The 25,431-nt window shown below is 39.4% G+C and overlaps 8 protein-coding genes across 8 annotated transcripts; 3 read left to right on the top strand and 5 right to left on the bottom strand.

Moving 5' to 3' along the window:
* Window positions 1–1,802: 1,802 nt before the first annotated feature.
* MELLADRAFT_42401 (uncharacterized protein) lies at window positions 1,803–5,828 on the bottom strand (the record flags this gene model as incomplete). Its single annotated transcript, XM_007406701.1, has 11 exons — window positions 1,803–2,379; window positions 2,455–2,495; window positions 2,574–2,730; window positions 2,798–3,216; window positions 3,304–3,423; window positions 3,500–3,588; window positions 3,667–3,751; window positions 3,831–5,100; window positions 5,223–5,356; window positions 5,437–5,579; window positions 5,685–5,828. 11 exons carry the CDS (start codon window positions 5,742–5,744, stop codon window positions 2,363–2,365), a joined length of 2,535 nt encoding a protein of 844 aa, XP_007406763.1.
* A 1,059-nt stretch (window positions 5,829–6,887) lies between these two features.
* On the bottom strand, window positions 6,888–8,425 carry MELLADRAFT_115621 (uncharacterized protein; the record flags this gene model as incomplete). The annotated part of the gene is made up of 5 exons (XM_007406700.1): window positions 6,888–6,920; window positions 6,943–7,237; window positions 7,314–8,178; window positions 8,260–8,317; window positions 8,381–8,425. The coding sequence occupies 4 exons, from the start codon at window positions 8,423–8,425 to the stop codon at window positions 7,081–7,083; spliced, it is 1,125 nt and encodes a 374-aa protein (XP_007406762.1).
* Window positions 8,426–8,644: 219 nt separating this feature from the next.
* On the top strand, window positions 8,645–12,180 carry MELLADRAFT_115620 (uncharacterized protein; the record flags this gene model as incomplete). Its single annotated transcript, XM_007406973.1, has 11 exons — window positions 8,645–8,788; window positions 8,872–9,435; window positions 9,506–9,620; window positions 9,713–10,419; window positions 10,484–10,693; window positions 10,776–10,889; window positions 10,983–11,050; window positions 11,149–11,443; window positions 11,517–11,748; window positions 11,815–11,932; window positions 12,029–12,180. 11 exons carry the CDS (start codon window positions 8,672–8,674, stop codon window positions 12,057–12,059), a joined length of 2,571 nt encoding a protein of 856 aa, XP_007407035.1.
* A 1,031-nt stretch (window positions 12,181–13,211) lies between these two features.
* MELLADRAFT_29106 (uncharacterized protein) lies at window positions 13,212–14,276 on the bottom strand (the record flags this gene model as incomplete). The annotated part of the gene is made up of 5 exons (XM_007406699.1): window positions 13,212–13,414; window positions 13,670–13,748; window positions 13,834–13,933; window positions 14,009–14,115; window positions 14,202–14,276. Coding segments are annotated over 5 exons (564 nt in total), but the record flags the coding sequence as incomplete, so codon positions are not given.
* A 1,493-nt stretch (window positions 14,277–15,769) lies between these two features.
* Window positions 15,770–17,338, top strand: MELLADRAFT_71106 (uncharacterized protein; the record flags this gene model as incomplete). Its single annotated transcript, XM_007406974.1, has 6 exons — window positions 15,770–15,813; window positions 15,930–15,941; window positions 16,043–16,368; window positions 16,480–16,584; window positions 16,658–16,784; window positions 16,862–17,338. The coding sequence occupies 6 exons, from the start codon at window positions 15,801–15,803 to the stop codon at window positions 17,281–17,283; spliced, it is 1,005 nt and encodes a 334-aa protein (XP_007407036.1).
* Window positions 17,339–17,697: 359 nt separating this feature from the next.
* Window positions 17,698–19,228, bottom strand: MELLADRAFT_71105 (uncharacterized protein; the record flags this gene model as incomplete). The annotated part of the gene is made up of 4 exons (XM_007406698.1): window positions 17,698–18,272; window positions 18,339–18,504; window positions 18,573–18,730; window positions 18,796–19,228. The coding sequence occupies 4 exons, from the start codon at window positions 19,063–19,065 to the stop codon at window positions 18,009–18,011; spliced, it is 858 nt and encodes a 285-aa protein (XP_007406760.1).
* Window positions 19,229–21,150: 1,922 nt separating this feature from the next.
* Window positions 21,151–23,222, top strand: MELLADRAFT_115617 (uncharacterized protein; the record flags this gene model as incomplete). Its single annotated transcript, XM_007406975.1, has 4 exons — window positions 21,151–21,509; window positions 21,595–22,688; window positions 22,751–23,149; window positions 23,199–23,222. 4 exons carry the CDS (start codon window positions 21,179–21,181, stop codon window positions 23,220–23,222), a joined length of 1,848 nt encoding a protein of 615 aa, XP_007407037.1.
* A 290-nt stretch (window positions 23,223–23,512) lies between these two features.
* On the bottom strand, window positions 23,513–24,674 carry MELLADRAFT_95153 (uncharacterized protein; the record flags this gene model as incomplete). The annotated part of the gene is made up of 9 exons (XM_007406697.1): window positions 23,513–23,524; window positions 23,595–23,683; window positions 23,779–23,817; window positions 23,927–24,038; window positions 24,131–24,186; window positions 24,276–24,294; window positions 24,366–24,382; window positions 24,450–24,528; window positions 24,648–24,674. 9 exons carry the CDS (start codon window positions 24,672–24,674, stop codon window positions 23,513–23,515), a joined length of 450 nt encoding a protein of 149 aa, XP_007406759.1.
* Between the last annotated feature and the right edge of the window lie 757 nt (window positions 24,675–25,431).

Genomic DNA, 25,431 nt, shown 5'->3' with positions numbered 1-25,431 from the left:
AAAAAAATTGTGACAAACATTCTTTAAACTACTGTATCTAGGTTTGCAGTTTTTTCCATTTTCATATAATCTGCAAATCTTTATTTATTGTGGCAGCTGGGGGCCAACTGCTTATAGTGATACTAAACCAAGAAAATTGGTAGGGTACAGCATTGTATCTAGACTTTTGGCACTGTGCAAGATGATAAGAATACTTCATGTATGATCAAGCTTTGTGTAATGCTGACACACCAAGTTGTGAATGTCACAAGATTATGTGATTTATACCCCAACAACATGGATTGCACAAGTATACAAGAATTTTGATGAGCAGAAAATATGTCAACCCATTGATGGGATTAGAATTCATAAACTAAGCCGGTTAGATCCATGATGAATAAAGTAGCTCAACTGTGACCCCATCTAGCAATGTTTCTTACAGAATTTGTTTTATTGAAATGCTTCTGTGATGATAGACATGTATACAAGCAATATAAGGATCCTGGAATACCCCTACAGATGGTACTGACCAAAAAAGGTTTGATTTTCACCAACTTTTGGCAGTAGGTTACTGACCAAAAAGGTTGGATTTTGAGGCTCCAAGATGTTTAATTATGAACACCAGCCACTTTCTCAATGATCAGCAGTCCTGAACAATGTGATTGATTGAATTGTTCAAAGTAAGTGTCTCTTCAACTTTAGAAGAAAACACAAGGAACTTGAAGTCAAAGAGTTGAAAACTACCTCTTACTTGAGATGGTAAATCTTCAGTGTCTTTGGTCTATAGGTTTCAATGTCCCTATGCTTTCATTCCTTCTTTGGAGTGTTTGGTCTATAGGTTTCAATGTCCCTATGCTTTCATTCCTTCTTTGGAGAGTTGCCTGATGAGCAATTGAAATTATCAATGTCTGAAATCATCTCAAAGGAAATCAAACAGGGCAGATTTCAAAAAAAAAGAAACAAATTTCCTTTTTTTTGGTGGCCCAACCATTGTTGTAGATTCTTTTTTGACAGAGTTTTATACAACAACAGGTATGTATTTCAAAGTTGTTCAATTATCAAAAACCAAAAAAGTTGCTTGATCCTCCTAAAACATTAATTTTGACATAAAACTGTTGATTAAAGCATCTGTCACTGCCAAGATAAAGTAACTTTCACTTGTGAAAAGTTGATTACATTTAGAGCACCAAACAATTGAAAATGCATTAAATCATCATTCTTCAGGATTAAATCAGGATTTTTGTTTATTTGATGCATTTTCAAAATTAAAATGTGCAAGTGTTGTGCAAGTTCTGTGCAAGATATGAATAGAACTCACACAGATCTTGCCCGGATCTTGCATGTTGGTCTTGCACAGTTTTTGCACCAGTTAGAACACAATAACTGGGGTTGTCAAAACAATTAATGTGCAAGATTGGTGCAAGAAATCTTGCACAGATCTTGCACGTTGGTCTTGCACAGTTCTTGCACATGTTTGAACACCATAATTAAATGCAATCATTTTTTCAGGCGGAAATTATTTGAGTGTCAAAGTTAGCCTTGGTTCTACAGCACATTCAGACTTGTAAATCAAACTTTTTCTTTGTCTATATATATAATGGATTGCACTTCACACCATAGACAAACAATCCTGGTCATTTTGGTATTTTCTTTCTCAATTTATTTTTTTTGGTGACCTTTCAAGTTCTTCCTGCTTGATTGAATTTGTATCAACTCATCACCAAACCAAAAAAACAAGCTGATAGAACAAAAAAATCACCACAACCACATTCAAATTCAATATCCATATATCCCCAAACCTCAATCATCTCCTGAACCTGATTCCCAATGCAACAAGTTCTTGATATGAACTTGGAAATCAAAGGATTCAAAAAATTTGTAAACCAAACTAAAAAAAATTGTAATGTCAAAACCTAACAAATCAAATAAGAAAAATAAATTTCTATCTATCAAACAAACAACAAAGAAAATATTCATAAAAAAATTCTTCTGTGAGAAAAAGTTGAAGTATATAAAAGAAAGAGAAAGAAGATAATAAATGAATGCTTTAAAAGTAGGAAAAGATAATATAAATGAAAAAAACAGTTTTTTATTTCTGTAAATGATGAGGTAAAAAATCAAAATCGAGAAAAAAGTTTCAAAAGAGAAAAGTTCAAAATAAAAAAAATCCAATCATAAGATATATATGGTTTTTAAATATATATAATTATGTAAGATCAATCAAATACATCAACATACTATCGTAAATACAAATCAATCCGACTACACTCATGTATATTTTGCTCCTTCCGTGTCCGCATACAGCCTACTCCCACTCGACTCTAATCCCTCCTTGCAATTCTTGAGAATGAGTCTTGAAGACGATGCAGTGCCAAGGAGATTTTCACTCCACAGCGAAACCTAAAATCAAATCCCAAAAAAGATCAGTCACAAGCACACCAAAAGGAAAAGAATTGGAAGAAAAAAAGTCTTCACCTAAAGTTTCCTCAATAGCAAATGTAATTTTTTGTTCCAATCTACATAAAAAATAAAATCCAATCCATTGATTAGAATTGTTGAAAAATAGTCAAATGAGATATGACTTGAAACTCAACTGATCAAAATTAGGATAAGGTGGTAAATCTAATCGATTAAAACAAGTATGTGACTTAGGCAATTGTGTAATTTCTCCTGCTTTTTCAATTGTAAACCTTCTAGGTCCATCAGATCCTTGTAAATCTTTAAATCCATTAACCGGGATTCTTGATGTACCTAAGAAAACACCCAAAGAACTGGATTAGCAAGTTGGAAGACCAAACCAAGAAAAAGAAAAACATACCAGTGGTAAATTGTAATAATCTTGATTTCTTCTCGGCTGGCCAAGCTCGAACGGCTTGCCAAAACCATTTGATAACTTGATCATCTTGTTGATATCCACGATAATCAGTATGTTTGATCCAATCATCTACATCGATATCACTCATTCCTCCAATTAACAATTCTAATTCTCTTTCATCAAACACATTAATTAAATCTTGTGGAATTAATTCATTGAATCCAGTCAAGAAAGCTTTAAATTGATCTACTACTCTCTTTTCAATTCTCCATTGGGTGATTAGATCAATATACTCTTTCTTATTTTCTTCTGTGACCGGAATGTTTCGACCATCCTCTTTCAGATCGATCGTGACCACTTCTCCAAATTTCTCATCTTCAACCGAAAATGAATTTTCAATCACGTCTGTAATATCATTGTCACTGTTGACCATGAATCCAAAATTACATATGATCGGATCAGGTCTCCATCATGAGTGCAGGATATATGCAGCCGAAATGATGACTTACAGCATCCATGATAAGGATCGGAAGATTTCAGCATCTACACTCTCCATATCAGCGAGTTGAATACGTTTCTTCAAGATCATCTTGTAAAAACTGGTGATGAAATACGCATCCAAGAATCGACTATGTTCCATCCACAGATATCAAAGGGTCAGGATGGGATAGCAGTAAACCAAACATCCACAGTATGTCTTCTTACCGATGGAAGATAGCAAGTGCCAAGACACGTCCAATAAACTTGAAGTAGTTCAGATGCTCGGGGTTAACACCACTGTGAGGGTTAATTTGCTATATGCAGCAACATGAAAGGAAAGACATCAATGAATACAAATCCTTCAGCAAAGTGTTGGGACATCCACCACCTACCAATGTGTAATTATCAACAGCTGAATATTCGAATAAACAGTAAAACGGGTTGAACATCTCATGCGAAAGCAAGAAGAAGAATTCACTAGTCGCATCCGGCAAACAAATGTCAAAAACTTGGTTTCACATACAGAAACTGAGAAGCTTCACTCTGGTTTACTTACCGAGAAACACCACCGTAATCCAATCCATCTTCACCATCGAATTTGATCATCAAACGTTTCTTGAGGTCATTCGGTTGTTGTCGCATGATCTCAGCATAACTATCTTCAAAGATATGACTACGTCGGATCTTAACATGACATTGTCCCGGGTTAGGACGTAAAGCAGGTTGAGACCTAAAGTAAATCAATTTTCGTCTAAAGTCACGCTTGTACTGAGGTACGTTTTGATCGAGTGAGCTAGGCAAGCGGGGATCATCCCAAGTGGTAGTCTTCGTGTTGTGATCGACAAAGTATACCCTGGCAGTCGATGTCAATCGCATCTCCCAACCTGAGGGTAGTGGCCCAAGCTGAGAAACAGGTTGAGGTTGAACATTGTTGCCATTGGGACCCATGACTCGAAGTAACTGCTGGCGACGAGGATCGACCCAGGTGGTGGTGCGAGTGTTATGATCCACAAAGTAAGGTCTGCCTTCGGGAGTGAATCGTTGCTCCCATCCGGCTGGGAGTGGACCCCATCCTGCGGTAGTAGCACCAGTGTTCAAGGTCGAACCCGCACCACTACCACTATTGGGAGGTGGGGTAGAAGTCGAACTGGAAGGCACCAATGCACCACTTGAGCTAGATCCAGGAGCACCATTTCCAGTGGGAGTGGGGGTGATCGCAGGACTTGAGCCGGATGAAGCGCCCTCAGTACCACCGAGAAGGTCATCGGCTAGAGTTCGGTTGTTCATTCGTTGACGATCATTAGCTTGAGCAGTGATCTGTTGACTGGCTTGCGCTTCCGCACTTCGTGGAGGTCGAGTCCAAGTAGTAGCTCGAGTGTTGTGGTCAACATAGTAAGTCCGACCCAAGTGATCGACACGGCGTTCCCAGCCAGTGGGCAAAGGACCGTATTGATCTTCGGTAGTTGAATAGTTTCGATTGGTGCTCGAGTTACCAGTGACGGTAGAAGGGTTTGCATTTGGATTATTCGGATGGCTCACAGCTGTAGAAGATGGAGGTGGGTTGCTGGGAGATGGGGTGGCGTTGTCAGCTGAGGGTGGGATCGATCCAGGTGATGTAGAACTTGGTGAAGCGTTGGTAGTGTTTGGAGTGAGTGAGCTAGGAGTGTTGGCAACAGGAGGAAGACTAGAACTGCTTTCATTCGTTGGTGGAGTTGATTGAGGTTGATTGCGAATGGGAGTAGAGGTGTTGGTAGAGAGATGTACAACCAGCTTGCCATGAACGACCATATTATCATTTGACTTCTTCAAGTCACGAGTGAGGGTTTCTGATAAAAGTGGATTGATCGATACACGAGATCAAAAAGGATTTCATCAGAGACAGTTTTGGTCTGTGATCGGCCATGGCTATTTAGACGAAAAGAGGTAATGGAAAGAGCAAGAAACGGACCATCACCGCCCAGATCGAGATCCAAGACACTAGAGACTCGAATATTGATAACACCTAGAAATCCTTGATCTTTTCTTTTGAATTTCTTTTGATCAAAGATTTGTACAGTGACAACTGATGAATCTTTAACTTGACTAAATCGAATCAAATCAGGAATTAACAAGATTGTAATGAATTGAATCTGGATTGGAAAAAAGGGTAAACCAAAACCAACATATCAAAGCTTTCATTCCAATAAGGATTCAATGTCTTTTTGATTGCTGAAGTCGTCTTGGTATGATCACCATCGACCATGACGACAGCAAAAGGGTCAGGAAGTCGAAAGACATCTCTCTTACTAAGACCATCAGCCGCAACCTTGAAAGAAACCAATCATAGAAGAGAAAAGGATGTTCAAAGCTGGAAGATAGAAACGCTAAGAAGTGGAGAGATGCAGAAATGAGAAAATGATGATTGACATACGACTGTGAGTCTGACAGTCTTGGTACGCTGTGGGTTAGGAGCGGCAGATCCGCTCGACATCCTGAGGGTTGATTGATTGATTTGAATTCGATTGTTGAGCTTGAGTGTTGATGGTAATGAAGATGATGATGGTAAAGAGGAAATAGGAATTGGTTTTGAGGAATTCGAAATCCAATCCAATCCGATCTACGCTGATATACGTAGTAAAAGCGTAGTAATCAAATCAAATCAAATCAAAATCAAAATCAAATCAACATCAAATTGAATTTTAAACTTTTTTCAAATTCAACTTCATTCAAGAGATCTCAATTGATGACTAAATTAAACTCAATTTAGTTCAATCCCATATCCTTAAGTATCTACACCATTAACTTAAGGGTTTTATCAAAAAGCTGTGTACTTACAATCATCTTAATTTAATTAAGATTCTTAAACCCTCTTGCCCATAGGAAAGGAAAGTTGTCCAACAGACTGCAGTTCAACTTCAATTTCAACTCAACAGTCAGCAGAGCAGAGCAGTCTGATCACTTGATTTGGGGTAACTTGCATTTTACATATGCTTGGTTCCCCCAAAGCCATGAGTTTGGTTCAAAATGTGATGAACATCTTTTCTAAAAGACCAATTCCAACTCTAGATAAACATCTCGAAACAAACAGTTGTTTTGACCGTCCTTTCTTTTCAGAGTTTGTAATTACATCCTGGAATTTTTCATTCTCTCTTGAATTGTTTAAACCTATCACTAGCATCAACTTCAAAGAAAAGCCATGTGCACAAAACTTGAAAGCTCCTACTTAACAACTGGTTCAAATCTTGATTCATGTTCTTCTATTCTCATAGTTACATATTGCCGTGCCGTAGCCTGCCATCTTGGGAAAATCGCTGTTCTGATTAATATGGTTCAAACAGGATACCATCTGATACCACCCCAATAGCACCACCCTCCGGATTCATAAATTCGTGATATGATGGGAACATGGAAGGGTATCCCTTGGGACTGGGTTGTCCGAGGAAAGCCTTATTTTAAGAACTTTTTCGAGAGTGGACTTACATCGTTTGAACTTTGCATCATAAATGGTGTCACAATTAAAGGATGATGTCATCCCTTCATTATCAAACAGTTTCAAGATTTGTGGCCTAATCATTCAAGTGACATTCAATTTTGTGAACTGAAATTCACTTGTGGACTTTCATACATATATCTGCGTTCACCAAATGTAGATTTTGCTTTGCTATAGAAACTTGTTAAAACATATGTAAATAAGTATACAAGATTGATACATAGTCTATAAATCTAAATGTACTCCAACCAACATGTCTTCAGGAAAGCATGATAAATAAAATTATTTAAAAAGTCTCTAATGCAGTAAGGGAAAGATTTCATCAGACCTGATGAATTTACTCTTGATTGGATTTTAATCGAGTCCAACGATCCAATTCGATTTCTTTCACTTGATCTTCTTCCATAAGTTTCTTTAAATGTAATCGTAACCCTCTAAGAGCAGCAGGAATCACTCTTTCAGGTAATTTACCATTATAAATAAATTTCATAAGTCTACAAATCACACGAACAAAATCTTTCGTTAGTTTGGTTTATGTTAAGGGTTTGAGTTTAAATTGATCGCACTTACTCGTCTGTAGTGGTTGAATTCGGTTCGTAGGCTATGTATCCTAAAATTTGTTTTTCACGTTCGAGTCGGTGTTTGATATACTCATTGATTTTGTCTAATCCGTCTTCAATCACATCACCGTGACCTGGATAAAGTCTTGTGTTTTGATCATTTGTAGAAGAATCAGATGTTTTGAGTCCGTTTAAGTTTTCGGATTGGATTAAATTTCGTAGGTTTTCTAGTGATTTAAGATAAGCACTTAGATCATCAAAGATTGTGGTACTTCCTCCAAGGATAGTATCACCTACGAAGATTGCATTTAATTGATGGGGTTTTGTTTCTGTTTGATTACATTGATTTGAAAAAAGTGCACATGAAATTGAATCATTGGTATGACCAGGTGTATGAATGATTTTTAAGTTCAATTGATCTGAGATTTTAAAGATTTGATCATCTTTAAGCCAGTTCATATACTGGTATTCAGGTTTGGTAGTACCCTCTTCTGTTATTGATGATTTTTCAAAATAGTCTTCTTTCTCTTCAAGTGTTTCTAAGTAAGTTTTAATCAATTCAGTATCGATTGCTTCTTCATCTGATTTGATTAAAGAATTTTGAATAGGATTGGTGAGTTTATATTTCCATACTTTGGGTTTTTTGAATTGATCTGATGATGATTCAAAGTGTTTCTTGTTGATAGATCGAATTGATTTTAGTACTGATGTAATACCTTTTACATGATCTCCATGATAATGAGTTAAAATGATATCTGAAACTGGTGGATTAACTTTTAAAACTGATTCTAAGATTGGTATATAAGCTGAAAGACCTTGACCAGTATCGATTAAAAAACTAGATTTTGAACCTGAGATTAAATACGTATTGGTACCTGAAGATAGAAAAAGAGTTCATCAGATTGGATTGATGTTGTAGTTCCATAAGATCAATGATAAAATTCTACCTCACAAACCTTGGAGTGTATATGGTCCTGGGTTTTGAGCCAAGATTCTGGTGAGCGTACTATTGAACTAAGATAGCAAATAGGATGAGTCTATTGATCTCTATTTTATTAGTTTATGATGATTACTTACCTTTGTTATGTTTTGTAAGATTGGAAGGCTTGAAGATTGGCTCATGTTTTGGTTTGTTGGTGAGAATGATCGAAGTGGTGATACTGAAAGTTGGACTCAAGTACATACAATTTACATATAAGCATGTTGTAGCTTCTGATGTCATGACTTGATGTCACCTAGATATCACATGGCCAGAGTAAGTGACATCTGACTTTGTAGTTTGGTGACTGGTCGTCGGTTTGATTTAAATTCAGTTTGTTTCATTCTCCAAGTTCTACCTACAATCACACCTTCAACTTCTCATTCAAGATGTCATCTCTACTCCGATCAGAGGCAATGTCTCTGGTCCAGATCTACATTCCAAATGATGTAGCTCATCCAACTGTTGCTGAATTAGGTGAACTAGGTAGAGTTCAATTTAAAGACGTCAGTTTCTCTTTCTTCAACTTTAAAACTCAAGATAAAGAAAACTGATGAAGAATGTTTCTTCAAAATCCAATACGGTTCAGCTCAACACCGATCTCAATCCATTTCAAAGAGCCTACGTGGCTGAAATTCGTAGATTAGATGAAATGACTCGACGATTGAACTTCTTTAATTCACTCTTAGATTCAGAAAACATTGCAGCAAGATCTTTAACAGTTTCTTCATCTACTCATCTCTTGGCTCCTACAGCTGGATCGAACTATGCTGCAGTACTTGATTCACTTGATTCTGAACTTAAAGATCATGAAATTAGATTACAAACCATGAATTCAAGTTATGAACAACTTCGAACTCGACTTGGTGAACTTGAAGAAGCTAGACACGTTTTAAGAGAGACGGCTATCTTTTTTGAACGTGCTAATCATCATCCAAGTGAAAGAAGAGTATCGGATGTCGATTTAGATGATGATCGTGCTGGTTTACTTGATAATGCAGCTGAAGAAGGTCGTGGTGGTAGATCAGATGAAACTTCTGGAAATACTGCTTTTGAACTTGAATTCGTAGCAGGTACAATTGATCGAACTCGTATGCCTACTTTTGAACGTGTACTCTGGAGAGTTTTACGTGGTAACTTGTATCTCAATTGGGTTCGTCTCGTTCCACTTAAGTCTTTTCGCCGATGATACACTTCCGGACTCATTCATTTTCTTTTTTCAGGCCGAGATCGAAGAACCGCTGACATCATCCGTGGCCGCTCTATCTCCGTCAGCCTCTCAGGCGGACCAAGAGAAAGCCAGTGCTGTACGCAAAGTGGTTTTCATCATATTTGCTCGTGAATACCGATTCATACTTATCTTATCATATGCTCTCAATAACTAATAGATTGACTCATCTATATTTATCTGCCCTTCTTTTTGCATCCAGATGGTGACGAGTTGCTAAGCAAAATACGCAAGATCGCTGACTCCATGGGTGCCAATGTCATTCCGGTGGAGGCCAATGCCTCCGCACGAGAAGCATCACTGAGAGAAGTTACATCTAGAATCGAAGATATCAGCTCAGTATTGTATAACACCAACCAAACTCGTCGACAAGCTCTTTCCAATATCGCTGAATCGATTGCGGGATGGTGGGCAGTGGTTCGAAAAGAGAAACGGATCTACGCTACTCTGAATTTGTTTCAATATGATGAAGGAAGGCGAACTTTGATCTCTGAAGGGTGGATACCGACTAGGGACATCACAGCTGTTCAACAAGCACTCAATCGTGCTACTGAGAATGCAGGTACCACTGTCCCGGCAATCCTACACGAACTGAGGACATCCGCCAAACCTCCCACGTTCCATCGTACCAACAAATTCACCGAAGGGTTTCAAGCTATCGTAGACGCATATGGAATTGCTTCTTATCAAGAAATCAATCCTGCTCTCTTCACCATCATCACCTTTCCGTTCTTGTTTGCTGTCATGTTTGGAGATATTGGACATGGTTTGATCATGTTCTTGGCTGCTCTGGCGATGGTGATGAATGAGAAGAAATTAGCCAAAGTCAAGGATGAGATCTTTTCCATGTTTTACTTTGGGCGTTACATTATCTTGTTGATGGGTGCCTTTGCTGTCTTTACGGGCTTTGTAAGTCGAGCCTTCTTATGTTTCAAGAGTAATGGTTACTAACTTCCAATTCTCACATTCTCAGATCTATAATGATATCTTTTCCCTTTCATTGACGTTGGCTCCTTCAGCATGGAAATGGCCGGAACATATTTCTAATGGTACTGTCACGGCTGAACCTACAGCCTACCGTTATCCATTTGGAATTGATCCGAACTGGCATGGAGCGGAGAACAATTTGATCTTCACCAATTCTTTGAAAATGAAAATGTCGATCATCCTTGGTGTGATACATGTCAGTCAATTTCAAAATTCGAAGTGATATGATCATGTACTCCTTCGATATTGATATATACCCGACTTGTTTGAACATGAAGATGTCCTTTGCGATTTGTTTACAAGTTCCCAATCACCTGTTCTTCGGTCGCAAAAGTAGCATCTGGGCCGAATTTTTACCTCAAATCTTGTTTATGGAGTCTATCTTTGGATATGTAAGTTCTTACCTCCAATCGCAATGATCACCTCACGGCATTTACTGATACTGAGTTGGCCTGCCTTCATTTGGGAAAAAAATTTCATCTTAGCTTGTCTTGACCATTCTTTATAAATGGTCTATCGATTGGTCGCAACCGGGAATGGGCAATCCACCCAAGTACGTAAACATGAAATTACTGCGTTGCATTCTGCTTATATGTATCATGAGGTACATTTTGCTGAAGGAGTCTTTTGTGCCTTGTGTTCCTTCTACAGTTTGTTAAACATGCTTATCTACATGTTTTTATCGCCGGGAACCGTTGATCCTGATGAACAGCTGTACACAGGACAAGCTTTCATTCAAGTGTTCCTACTCTTACTCGCATTGATCTGTATTCCGTGGATGTTATGTGTGAAACCTTATTTAGAATATAAAGAACATGAGAAGATTGTTTCGCAAGGTTATGGAATCGTAGGCGGACATGGTGATGGAGCAGGTGGTCGTTCGAGTTTTGATGCTGAAGAAGAAGAAGCAGGTCATGTTGCTGCGCACGGTTCAGATGATGAACACGTGAGTCGATTTCTCACTTTTCTTTCTTTGAGAATTTTGAGCCTGTTCTGATGAGTTATCAAATGCTATTTAGGGATTTGACATGGGAGATATCATCATTCATCAATCCATTCATACGATTGAATTTGCTTTAGGTTGTATTTCTAATACAGCTTCTTATTTACGACTTTGGGCACTTTCACTTGCCCATGCACAACTTAGTGAAGTTTTATGGTCAATGACTATGAAATTAGCATTCGGAGTTGAAGGAGTAACTGGAATTGTGTTTACGGTGATTCTATTTGCTATGTGGATTACTTTGACTGGTGAGTTTTATTTGTTTATCTTGAATCAAATAGGATTTAACGAGTGAACATTTTGGTTTGGTTTAGTTGCAATCTTGATCGTTATGGAAGGATTATCTGCTTTCTTACATGCTTTGAGATTACATTGGGTTGAAAGTAATGGAAAACATTATGAAGGAGCTGGTTATCAATTCGAACCTCTCTCGTACGTGTTTTTGTCTTCCTTTCTCGGTATGATAGAATCATTGACTTATGATATATATATACGTGTGTGGTTTGGTTGGGTTTGATAATTATTTAGGTTTGTGGGAATTGATGAAGGATATGATTGAAGATTATAGGATACTTTGGTTTAATGAATCTTTTGTTATTTCAATCTTTATCTCTTTGCTTTTTTTGCATATGTATCGAGGTTTTTTGAAATAGAATCAGCAACATTTTTCTCCTTCCTCGACATTAGTAGTCGATGACCATCAAGTCTCGATGCATTCACATTTTACTCTTGTTTTGATGAGTCATCATACTATTGGAATGATGCTTCTGGAACTCGATTGAAGAAATGGACGGTGATCAGATTGATCATATGCTTCAATGATGGGTCTTGCTTGTGGCCACGGCTTTGTCGGTGAATGCTCGAGAGCTTGTTCAGTCCTCTTGACTCGACAATCGGAAATCTCAACTTGGAATCAATGACGGATGATTTCATGACTCTTTGGGCTAAACCTATATTGTCTCGAGTGTAGCAAAAAGGTTGGTAGCAAGGATGAAGTTTTGAATAAGTAGAGACTTTGATTTACAAGTCTAAACAAATGTTAATGAAGCGAGAGTAAAAAAATAAAGTTAAAACATCTAAAAAGTTAAAGTTGACTACAGTCGGTGTCTTTGCGTGACAACAAAAATAAAGAATTCACTTGGAACAAAGATTAAGGAGACCAACATGGCTAGAAATTGGAAAATAGGTAACCGAGAATTTATAAAATCATTTGCCTTCGTGTTGATGATTTGAAGATATGTAGTATGTGAAGGTAGAGGATCGGGTGTATGATATCTTTTGGTAGCAATTGAAATAAGTGAGAAGTATCTTTGCTGGATCATACTCAAAAGACTGAGAGTATCGACGAAATCAACACGAACACCAGTGTGGTGGAAGAGGAAGACTGGAATTGAGTAAAGGCGCCCGAGGTTGAGGTTGCTGTGAGGAAAGAAAGGAGTCAAGACGGATTCAGCTGAGCACTCAAATCACACCCCAAAGAGTTAGAACGTTCAAATCGCTCACCATTTGTAGCACCCGTTGCACCAGCGGCCTCGGCCGGAGGACTAGCAGCTCCTCCTTCAGCCGGTGCAGCTCCTCCTTCAGCCGGTGCAGCTCCTCCTTCAGCCGGTGCAGCTCCTCCTTCAGCCGGTGCAGCTCCTCCTTCAGCTGGAGCAGCTCCTCCTTCAGCCGGTGCAGCTCCTCCTTCCGCTGGAGCAGCTCCTCCTTCCGCGGGCGCAGCTCCTCCTTCAGCCGGTGGGGCTCCTCCTCCAGCCGGTGGGGCTCCTCCTTCAGCCGGTGCAGCTCCTCCTTCAGCAGGCGCAGCTCCTCCTTCAGCCGGTGCAGCTCCTCCTTCAGCCGGTGCAGCCCCTCCTTCCGCGGGCGCAGCTCCTCCTTCAGCCGGTGGGGCTCCTCCTTCAGCCGGTGCAGCTCCTCCTTCAGCCGGCGCGGCTGCTCCTTCAGCCGGTGGGGCTCCTCCTTTAGCCGGTGCAGCTCCTCCTTCAGCCGGTGGAGCGGCAGCTCCTGCTTCGCCGGGTGCTCCCGCTTCTCCCGGTGGACCGGCAGCTCCCGCATTGGCAGAAGCACTGGCAGAAGCACTAGCAGAAGCCGCCGCATCACCTCCCATTCCAGATTCCATACCCATACCCATACCCATACCACCAGGCGGAGGGGCACCGCTGTCCATTTTACCTTGACTTTCCGCTGACTTTAAAAATGCTTCAAACGTCTTGTCGCCTGCGTCGGGTGCATTGATGGCTCCGACCATTCCCTGCACAAAACGTGGAATCCAATTTCAGCGATGGGGTCTCAAGAAAGTGCCTAGAAAGTTTGAGATGTAGATTTATTTAGCTTACCGAACTGCAATGTGACACTTGCTCACAAAAGAACCACAGTGGGGTTGAAACGTCGACCCTCAAAGTCCAGCTAGGCATTTCACCCATTGGAGTCATAGCTCTAGATCGATAAAGAATGGAAAGAGTCAGTTCATGTTTCAGGCTGATGGGTATGTAGAAGAACCATCATACTGACGCGACAGGTACAAATCCTGAACGGAATCCAGACTGGTTCGAAGTCATGTTTACGAGGTGAGTGCAGGGTTCTGCGAAGGCAGATTGGGTTACGGTGTGGTTCTTGATCTTATGACGTAAGGAAAAAATGAAGCAAATGATTAGAATATCATCAACGAGACACAACTAATGCAAATTATGATGAATCTACAAACCTGGAACATGAAGGTGACCGTATCGTTGATCGCTGCTTTGATGTTGTTCGGCGTGTAGATCCTGCCTTTCTCGCCGCCCACAATAATCTGATGATTTGTAGGTTTTCCACTACCGCTTGGCGCCATTGCTGGACTGGCCGCTGACATCCCTCCGCCACTTGAAGCACTCGCCATACTTGAAGCACTGGCCATACTGGAACCGCCGCTGGCCTTACTAGAAGCGTCTGCCATGGCGGAAGCCTCGGACATGGCGGGAGAACGTGGCAAGCTTGCACCAGAAGCTTGATGTATGAAAGAGACAAAGCATCCAAAAGTGACCAAGGGACTAAGACAAATCATTTTAAGAGACGGTGGAGGTAAAAGTAAAATTATTTGAAGTTATAAGAATCGATGAGAAAGAGAGTTGAAAAATGATTAATCGATCGACGAGAAAGTAAACAGTTGATGACTGAAGTTTTTAAAGGCTTATAAGGCTCGGCCTGTTTTGTTGTTTTGAAAAAGAGGTTTATGTTCGAAAGAATTAAAGAACGTTTTGGTGAAGCTCAGGATAATGGCGTCTGGATGGAATTATTGAAAATGGAAAGACTGAGTAAAGATTCAGAGATATCAAAGGCAAGCGAATCGACTATATATAAATCTGCTCGAACATGATGACAAGAGCTATTCCACTTTGTCGCCCATTTCTACGTCTCTTCATCCTCCCTCTGATCATTGATTGTAACAATTTCAGGATTGATGGTTCCTGAATTTAAATCATACGCCGTCTGTGGATTTCTACGTTGCATAAGTAATGAGGAGAGCTACAGCGGAGTGCTCTTGTGATCACCTCAGCATTGACCGAAAAAGGCTTGGTATGCTTCATGAGTGACGAGAGCGAGTGAATAACACAAGCCCAACCTTGCGGGTGCCCTAACCCCCGGAGCTCATCCAGGCAAGGTGGGCAACGCCCATCGTTTTGTAGCAATATTGTGGATACTTCAATCGAATTATCGATGAAAGTATATTCACGTTTGACCATGTAATATATGATCAACCATGATGAGCCATAATTGCGGCAGCCATCAACGAGATTCTCATGTGCATGCAAGATAGTCCATAATGAAACTGGAGTGAGTGAGTGACTCCAAATCTATGTCTTAATCAATGGCGCCGAGTCAAATTTGCTTCACCGCCGGCCATTACAACGGCAAAGCAGGAAACATTACACCCACACTAGAAATCCGCACAGCTTAGGCCAGATGATATGATTGATAAAGACCGTCATTATCTTGAACGCTGTTCAGAGAGTGAGTTACTGGAGTTTTACATCATGGGCTTTTCAAAACTGCCTGCTCCATGATTACATTACGGCCCAAGGCAACTATACATATCTTGCAATATCAATGCTCAAAATAGGATTCTGGACTTTTTCTTTCCCAAAGGTCAAGTTTGGCATTGGGGATGTTCACTCTGTGAAATTGTCAATAATTCTCCAGACCTGTCTCAAGCCATATCATGTCCCTATGTATGATATGGTGTATCGCGACTTCCTCAGACCGTCCATTTTGAGTTCAAGTCAGTTCGTCGCCCTCTTGATCTCACCACATATCATCAAGAACGATGCCTCCAAAACGTACCAGCAACTTTCATTTCTGAGTTCATTGGTTATAATCTCTAACACCTCCTTTCATGTGGTATCTGACATTTTACCTTGGGTTTGAACTTATTCGTTCGTTTGGTATTCAACAGATGATTTAAACAGTCAGTTCACTTCTCACTCCTCACTCCTTTCTCCTGAATCTCAAGATGACGTTGAACTGAATCGAATTCCTATCTTTGGATCCACCGATCGATTTCAAAAGAGGCCGGACAAGAAGATTCAGATTTTCCTATTCTTTGCGAGACATGTTTAGGTGCGAATCCATATGTGAGAATGTCAAAACAATCATTAGGAAAGGAATGTAAAATTTGTACTAGACCATTTACAATCTTTAGATGGTTACCTGGAGCAGGAATGAGGTATAAGAAAACTGAGATTTGTCAAACTTGTGCTAAATTGAAGAATGTTTGTCAAACTTGTTTACTTGACCTTCAGTATGGTTTACCTACTCAAGTTAGAGATACTGCACTTGGTTTAAATTCTAAAGCACCTACTAGTAATATCAATCGAGAGTATTTTGCTCAAAACGTTAGTACGGGTTTCATTCATAAGATTTCGATACACTTTCTTGGTCGTTAACTTTTAGCTGACTTGGTATTTCTCAATCACGCGTCGATTGATGTGATGGTGAAATTTCAGATGGAGAATCAGTTGGAGGGGACTTCTGAGATGATTAATTATGATCGTCAAGATGCAGGTGGAAAGGATGTTTTGAAAAAATTGGCTCGAACGGATCCTTACTATGTAAACATCTTCTTTACTTCATTTGAATCGGTCACATCATCGCTTATGATATGTTATCGACTTGATTCTTTAGAAACGAAACAGACCTCATATCTGTTCATTTTATGCCAAAGGAGAATGCGCACGTGGTGATGGTTGTCCTTATCGTCACGAGTTACCAGTTGAGAATGAATTAAGTAAACAGAATATCCAAGATCGATGTAAGATTGTATTCAAATCTCTCAATCAACATTTTCAAAACCATGCCTGATTTTCGATCCATTTCCTTTTTGTTCAGATCACGGACGAAATGATCCAGTAGCACGAAAGATTTTATCAACCTATGCAAATTCAACAGGTCTTACTCCACCTGAAGACGAATCGATCGTTTCACTTTTCCTATCATCTTTACCACCAGAAGCTACCAACGAATCTATCATTCGACACTTTTTTACTTCGATTGGAATCGAAAGTAACAAGATCAAATCAGTAGTTGTAGTACCTACTTCAAGATGTGCATTTATCAATTTTATTAATAGAGGTGTAGCAGAAGATGCCGCTAGTAGGTGTAGTGTTAGAGTCCAAATCTCAGGAAAAGAAGTGATGGTGCGTTGGGGTAGATCAAAACCTAAGAAAAATGATGGGAATAATCAATCGGATGTGAATAATCAAGATGCGAATGCTACGATTGGAGAAAGAGAAATTGCTAGTAGTATGTAATTGTTGAGGTGTTTTTTGGATAACTTTTGAAATGAAAAATAGTGTTTTGCTTTTGATATTTGTGTCAAATCCCGTCAGTGGTAACAATGAAGTTTGATTTGAATGAAATGTAGATGATTGCTTGGAGGATGCATTTCCGATCAGAACAAATCGATCATCACTGATAAATGTTGAGCAGATGTAGAATGTCTTATTTTACTTGTCACACTCAGACCATCAAGACAACTTTCACTCTTTGCGTTGAGTGGAATGCAGAGATGTAGAGTATTGGATGGGGGTCGGGCCTACACGTTGTTCCAATGTGTGTTCCATGGGTCAGGGATCAATTGAGGCTGCCATTGAATGTCAATAAGTAGAAAATAATTTGACGCAGTGATGCCATCGGTCAAAATGCCTCGAAAGTTTCGTGTTTTTCACAATATTCTTGTTAATTACGCTGATGCAGTTGGTAATGGGTGTTATGTACTTCCGATACAATGACAAAAAGGAGATAGAGAAACCAGTGAGAAGAATAAGACGATTTTTTTGAGTAATCAATTGATATTGATTCGATTTGCGTAGACCAAAGTAAAGCATTAAGAACAAAGAGACATGGGAGTAAAATGAAAAACTATCGAGAAGGAAAGGACCAGCTTATTTTGGCTATCATACATGTAGGGGATCGTACACAATTTCTCTGTAGTGATACAAATCGTGTTCTACATGGTGCATGATGAATCTCTCTTTTAAACCATGACGTAGGCAGCCATAGATAACAAAGAAGCAAGAGTAAAGAATTGAGGAGCCACTTGAGCCACTCCACTGTTCTTGGCTGATGAGGCAGCGCTTCCGATTCTAACGGTTGAAGGTAAGTTTCCATCCACGAAGGAAGCTCCACATTGAGATCCTAAAGATCCAGATGCAGCGGTAGCGTTGGTAGAAGTTCCATTGGCTTTGATCTGAGCAGCTTCAATGAAGATAGCTTTACCACAATCGGTACAATAGGTTCCCTGAAAACGTGAGGCAAAGGTAAGTGAAAATTAAAGTGTATGTGTAGAAGAGAATGTGCGACTGACACTTGGGATGTTTCCAAGCATGGTTTGAAGAGCACTTGAACCTTGGGTAAGTAATCCTTGAACCTCAGTGACGGAGATGTTCTTTCCCGAGGCGTTTTGGATGTCAGTAAGGATTCCAGGCACACAGTAAGTGCCGTTGGAGACATATTGGGTACAAAGCATGTTTCTAGAATAGGTAACGAGTCAGAAAGGTTCTAGATAAATGAATATCATAATGAGAATCGAATGGCTTACCTGATAGGCTTGTAGTTTCCAACGATGGTGGTCAAAGAGACAGCGGAGGCGGTTCCTTTAGTCACATCATCGGAACATCCAGTGTTGATGCTCGATTGAGCAGTTGAGAGAGTCGAATCTGAGCAAGGACTTGAGGTACAAATTCCAGAGATCCAAGTCTGTTGAGAGTGGAATCGAGACATTAAAATACTGTTTGGTTTCGGATGATGAAAGTAAAGCTTACATTCAAGGAAGGAACAACTGATCCTTTCGATCCAATCACAGAGACTAGACCAATAATGTTGGCACAAGAACCAAATTCGCTCGAGAGTAAAGAACCAGCAGCAGCTTGACAAGACGAAGATAGACCAGCGACGAGACTAGTAACTCCTCCAGTGCTGGCACTTGACCCAGAAGCAGGTGTAGCAGAGCTTGAGGTAGTAGAGCTTTGAGCAGCTACTTGGTAAACTGAGGCAGCAGCGGTAAGGATGAAGGTAGATGCGACTGAATGCATTTTAGGATATTTGATTTGACTTGATGATGGATAGAACCTGCAAAGATGATCAAACGAGAGCGAGATTAAGTATTGGATGTGAAGATGGTTTGATGTGATGCGTTTGCAATGAGAGGGTTTTAAGAAAGTAGAGGGTTTTTATGGTGAAGCAGGTATAACTTAATCAAAAGCTATGCAGTTGGTTTCAGGGAAGTAGATCAGACGAATGAAGTGAGTTTAAGTAAGGAAAAAGTAGGACTGAGGTGAAAGAAGGCGATGCTTGGTTTATGACAAAGCTTACAAATGAATTACCAAAGACTCACTTGAGCTCTCTCGGTAACTATCCTGCCAGGAGGATTAAGACTGAACCGAACCAAGCCAATCTTTTGAGAAAATGTACTCAAGGATCTCTGACAGCCTCAAAATCAGATTTACACATATCAAAAGACGGTTTTCTAAACAGTATCTTCTCAGTTAATCGTTGTCATTGACTTGACCAAGAAGACGCTCAGACCAAACCAGACGAACCCGCACGATATAACGGGTGAAAAGGTAAGTGGTAAAAGGGATTTTGCTTGATGAAAAGAAAAACGCAATGCGCCAAAAAGGCAAAGTGCGCGCCAATCCCACAAGATCACTCAAGTTCAACTATGTACGGCTGTGTATAGGATAGAAAATGACTTGAAATCGAGAAGGCTCGAGAAGGGATGGGAATCAGAATGAATGGTGGCAAAAATCCACCATATGCATATTACATAACCGGAGGACAGCGACTGAGTACAGCTAAGTACGTTGTATTCAAGTTTTAAACCAGGTATAAGGTGATGGAGAGAGGTGAAAACTCTGAACTAAAAGGTGTAGAAAATCAAATGGCCGAATGTGAAGGTGAACATGGTGTGTGATGTGAGTTACGATGAGGAAAGTGATGTAAAATCAAGACTTTCTGAACTCATGCTAGGATATCGATATTCCATTTCAGCCAAAATTGGTGATCACAATTGCTCACATGAACATATCAAAATGATCTTTATTAAGATGGAGTTGAAGAAAAACTTGATATAGTGTGGAACTTGACAAAATTGAACGAGATCGTATTGAAACCTCACCTGAAGATCGAGTGAATTTCTAAACTGAGAAAGCTTGAATGAAAAATTGAGAATGGGATGATTGGATCTAAATTTTAAATAAGCATCAGTTAAACATCAACAATTCAAGAAGATGATGAAGTAGAAAATCACCAACTTGAGCTTCCAGTTGATGGTCGTGATGTAGTTTGATTGAAAGTGATGAAAGAAATATATTGTACGAAGTGATTTGATGAGATTCTGAAGAGAGACTTGTTCAAAGAAGGAGAGAGAGAGAGTCTTTTAAAGAGTAATTCTCGGCTGCCAAGAAAAAGAAACTGTTTCACTCACACTTTGTACTGTGAAATCTTGGATTGGTAAGCAACTGTTACTATATGAGCTCTTCAATCGAATCAAATCTTAGGAAATCCTCAAAGCTTGAAGGTATGTTGCCAAGGTCGATCGGCAAAAGACAATGCTGTTCCTTTTGCACCGCCTTCAATCTATCGAAGCAGTTGGTCTGATACTTGAGAGGATTTAAGATGTCTTTTGTTTGCTGTGCTTTCGGGTCTACCTCTTTACTTTTGCAAATATATAGTACATGCAGTACAATCTGATTTGTTTGTACCGATCATGATTGTTTCAAAGGCTGAAAAAGCTGTGGATTCAAAAATGCTACGTATGGCTGAAATATCGCATGCCTAGACATGATTCCTGCATGCCAAGTATACATGTGAGGGTTTGAGGAATTCATGAGGTCATTTGAATGTCACTGAGGTGTAAGAGAGTCGAAGCCCTCAGTTGCTTCGTACATAATTGGGTAGAGGGATTCAGATTGAGAGTGGTATTGCAAAAGTCATCGACAAACGGATTGCAAAGATGTTTGAATGAGAGGAAAAAGGAAATCAGTGGTCAGATTCAAAAGAGCAATGGAGTTTAAGCTTAAGATGGAGTTATGGAGAACTTAAGTTACATATGTAGCTTACATATACAAGATTGATTGTTTCACGAAGAACCAAACACACTTCCACTTCCACCATTCCAATTTCTTGTTTCAGCACTTTCTCAATATGGCCGCCAATGTCCCTCTACCAACATCGCCCATACTGTCTCCCAAGGATCAGGACTCTACCATCGAGAGAAAGTCTGACCTATCATCATCAGATCCATCAAAAGGACTAACCAGCCCATCTTCACCAGCAACTATTCTTCAATCTCAGCCAATTCAAGAAAACCTCAATCAAACCTCTCGAAATCCTCTGGACGACATCATCTCGGCTTTACTTCCAGCTTTTTCTAATGAAGAGAGTTTCGATCAACTTTTTAACCTTTTATCTAGTTTTGCTAGTGACCCTAAAACAAATACGCCTAATGTTGCAAAACTTTTGGAATTATCAAATGGTATGTGTGATGATTATCAACTTTGATTTATACTTCTCACGCGTCTTACTTCATTTAGATGGTTTTTTTTCTTTAATTTGACTAGCACGCAAACAAAGACCTGAACCTCTCTTACCTACTCAGCCTGGACCTTCAACCCAATCCGAACGTGACGCAAATGATGCCAAAGCAGAAACAGAAGCCCTTTATGCGAAAGAAATCGAAACTTTGAAAGCTGAAGTAAATCAACTTCAATCTAAAGTTAAAGTAGAAGAAGACAAGCGATCAAAATCTATTAGTCTCTTAAGGGCAGTTCGTCAAAAGTTGGTACAGACTGAAAAGGATAAAACTACTCTTGAAACAACATTTAATGAATTTCAAACCGAATCTAATAATAAATTAAGTGAATTACAAAAGGAAAAGTCTCGACTTGAAGAAGAACTTTCCAAGAGTCGAATTGCGCAGGAGCAGCAATTATCGAAGATGCGACATTCGTTCGATCGTGAGATTCAATCTATGCGCACACAATTCGAACGAGATGCGACCACTAAGAAATCCCAGTACGAACTTGATGCTATTACTGGCAAGGCTGCTTATGAAAGAGAAACAGCTGCACGGAATACTAAAATTTCTCAACTCGAAGCTCGTTTGCGAGAGATGAGTGCGGAAAGGGACAATCTTTTTGAACGTATTCAGACACAGCAGGCCGAAATCGAGACCACCACAACTCGTCATGATGAGATCCAAGGAAAAGCTGGGGAATTACAACATCAACTCAGTGATGCACAGGATCGGCTCACCACTCTGCTAGAAGAAGTTGAGAACCTTCGACAAGTTTCTTCAACTCAAGGGAAAGGTGAAGATGGATATCGAAGACTTCTAAGTGAATTGCAATCTCAACATCTTACTCAAACTACTATCCTCAACACTCGAATTTCACAGTTGGAGAAAGAACGTACAGATCTAGAGCACGAGCTTGGCGATACTCTCAAACAGAGGCTGAAAGATATCGAACTGATGCGCTCGGAGGCACATATTAAGAGCCTCGAGTACGCTGACAGTTTGCAAAATATGGCTGAAAGAAACGAACAAATTCTCAAGAGTGCAGCGCAAATCAAAACTTTACAGGATCAGATAGCCGCGGCTGAAAAGGCCAGAGCAACTCAAAATGACTCGTTAACTCAACTGACGAAAGAATTGGTCGGTCTTATCATTCTGCCAATCTTTCCAATACTCGCTAACATCTTATGACCTGAATGTAGCAAACAATCAAGGTAGAATCATCAACACGAGCCTCTCAGATTGAAAGTTTAGAAAAAGCTTTGAAAGAAACTCAAGAGCGAGAAAGTTCAATCCGATCACAAGCTCAAACTCTTAGAGATGAATTAAGAAAAGTTCAATCGGGTGTACTCTCTAATGAAAATCTTAGGTCTAAAGGTGTTGGCTATTTTGCCAATTTCTCTAATACTGATTCAACACCAACTCCACCTTCCTACCCATCCAAGGAAACAACTTTGGAAAGATCTTCTCAAAGTCCACCGCCAGAATCACATGATTTGACTCGATCGGATGCTCCTTCTTCTACCAATGATGAGGCTGAACTCAATTTTGAATACCTGCGTAACACTCTCCTTCAATTTTTAGAACATAAAGATATGCGGGTGCGTTACATGATAACTACCTCTTATCTGTGATTCTCAAACTGATCAGATTGTCCATACCAGCCTCATCTAGTTCGTGTATTGGGTGTAATACTACATTTCACACCAGAGGAAACTCGCGTATGTCACTTCCATTTAAATTTAAACTAATCTATAATTATATATATATATGTATCAACTCTTGTAACTGACATATCACTGGAAAACAAAATGGTCCTTTCAACTTTTCATTTTTGTTGATCAGAGGCTTGCAGCCAAAGTCGCATCATAACCCTGTTCAAATCTGGACTAAAAATTCATCCTTCATAACACATTCGTACACTACAATTGATAATCTCACAACCTCATGTGATCTTCGTTCGCCTAAGTTGCATACTGCAGAGTTTTCATGGGTCAACACTACATTCTGAATGGATCAGTATATAAGCCTTAGTTAGAGACTTACCTTACGAATGAACTCCTTTGCTGTTAAATTGAAAATTTCCCGATTTTTGATATACTGTTCAGCTATATCAGCCACTATGGCATCATCGGCTAAAGTTGAACCAAAATAGAATGTCAAGGAAGATAAATCAGCGAATGAGCAAGAAGAAGCACAACATTATCAGAACTTGTTGGGTTTTGCGTACGATTCGGTTCGACAAGTAAGTTGACAATTGTCCTAAGTACTGTTTTGGACATGAATGAATGTTGAGAATTTGTGGGAAAAAGTTAACTTAGTTACTTTGGACCAAAAAGAAACAAAGAATTTGATTTGATGATGATTTATACACGAACCATGTTCGATTCTTACAGAAGGTTTCCAAGCATCTGCTTTTAAAATTCCTACACATAATGAACCTTCATGATTAATGTTTGGATGATAAATTCGAGTGATAAATTTGATTGTCTAGAGAAAGGAGTAAAACGTTTTTTGTCAATAATTATGATGTGTTATGAAATTTATAAAGATAATGAATTGGTTGGGTTTGGTATACGAACGGGTGCTTTGAATGGATACTCTAATGGAAAAGTAGCTTCGATTTTAAAACGTCCACCTATAAATCAATTGAAGGAATAAAAAGTTTCTTCGGAGTCAGTATGGTGATTTCAAAATGAGTGAACGAATTTGAGTAAGATGACGAACCATGGTAAATAGAATCTACCTTTATGAAATATCAAGGAGGTCAGATGATCCAGTCTGAAATGTAGATTAAATGGGAAGTTACTAGCTTACAGGTCCATTGATAAAACCTATGAAAATCAAATGATTAGTTTGCTTCAGAAAAGTTCATGAGTTAAAGTGATCTTTAAAATTTACCTGTCCAATGTAAGACGTTATTCTCATCTGGTTCCATTTCTACATTATCTATTGGATTACTTTGTAAATCAGCATATTCCTAAAAGCAAACAAAGATTGAAAAAGAAAACAAAAAGGGATTCAAGAAAATTAGTATATATAAGAGAAACCAAGGGATTGATTATGTTTGCATTAGCTAAAATCAAAATTTCCACTTACTTTGGCGATACGACGATTAGCTGACATTCGAGAATGATTACTTGAGGTTGAATTGGATTTGAAGCTTAGCTTGAAAGTAGTAGTGATCGGTTCTTGGTTTGAAAGTTTTGAAGTTGAAGTTGTGATGTTCTGTGATGTCGTCACACGGAGATCCTTTTAAGTTGATCCAGATGAATTACCGGAGATCTATGGGTTTAGCTTTAGACCGGTTTCTAGGGAACCTTAGGGGTCATACATTAAAATGTATCGCATACATATGATATATGTACAGCATATTACACAGCGTCCTGTAGGATATGAGTGCATCTCCGGCGTGTCCTCCGACGATGATTACCAGTTGAGGATTACCAGATAAGCTATGCTGGGAGGTGGTAATTTAAAGATGCTTACTACTAAGAGCCTATGATATTCTGGCGTGCAATTTGGTTGCTGGGGATCAAGATCTTTGCATTTTTTTGTCTTCATGTCTGACTATTTTGTCATGTTTGGGGTGAAATTCCTTTGCCTTTTGACTCTCTCTCTCTTTTACCAAATTGCATGACCAACACTATCTGGAATAGGATACATACTCAGGTGTCATCAAAAATCCAAATAGAGGTATGTACCACAAGCAGCTATACAGAAATTAAGCCTTGATTCACTTCTTTAGATACATTGAAAGAAATAAGACCCCATAGTTTTTCAGTCAACACAACAATATATTCACAAAGGATAGATCCAGATTCTACTCAATGATGGAAAAACTATCTTCTCTCCAACCATGTTTACAATAGTTTTGTGCCAC

This window comes from Melampsora larici-populina (assembly GCF_000204055.1).
Source record: "Melampsora larici-populina 98AG31 unplaced genomic scaffold MELLAscaffold_7, whole genome shotgun sequence".
In the NCBI taxonomy this organism is placed as follows: Eukaryota; Fungi; Basidiomycota; class Pucciniomycetes; order Pucciniales; family Melampsoraceae; genus Melampsora; species Melampsora laricis-populina.
The sequence above is the reverse complement of the archived record's forward strand: the minus strand, read 5'-3'. Positions and strand labels throughout refer to the sequence as shown.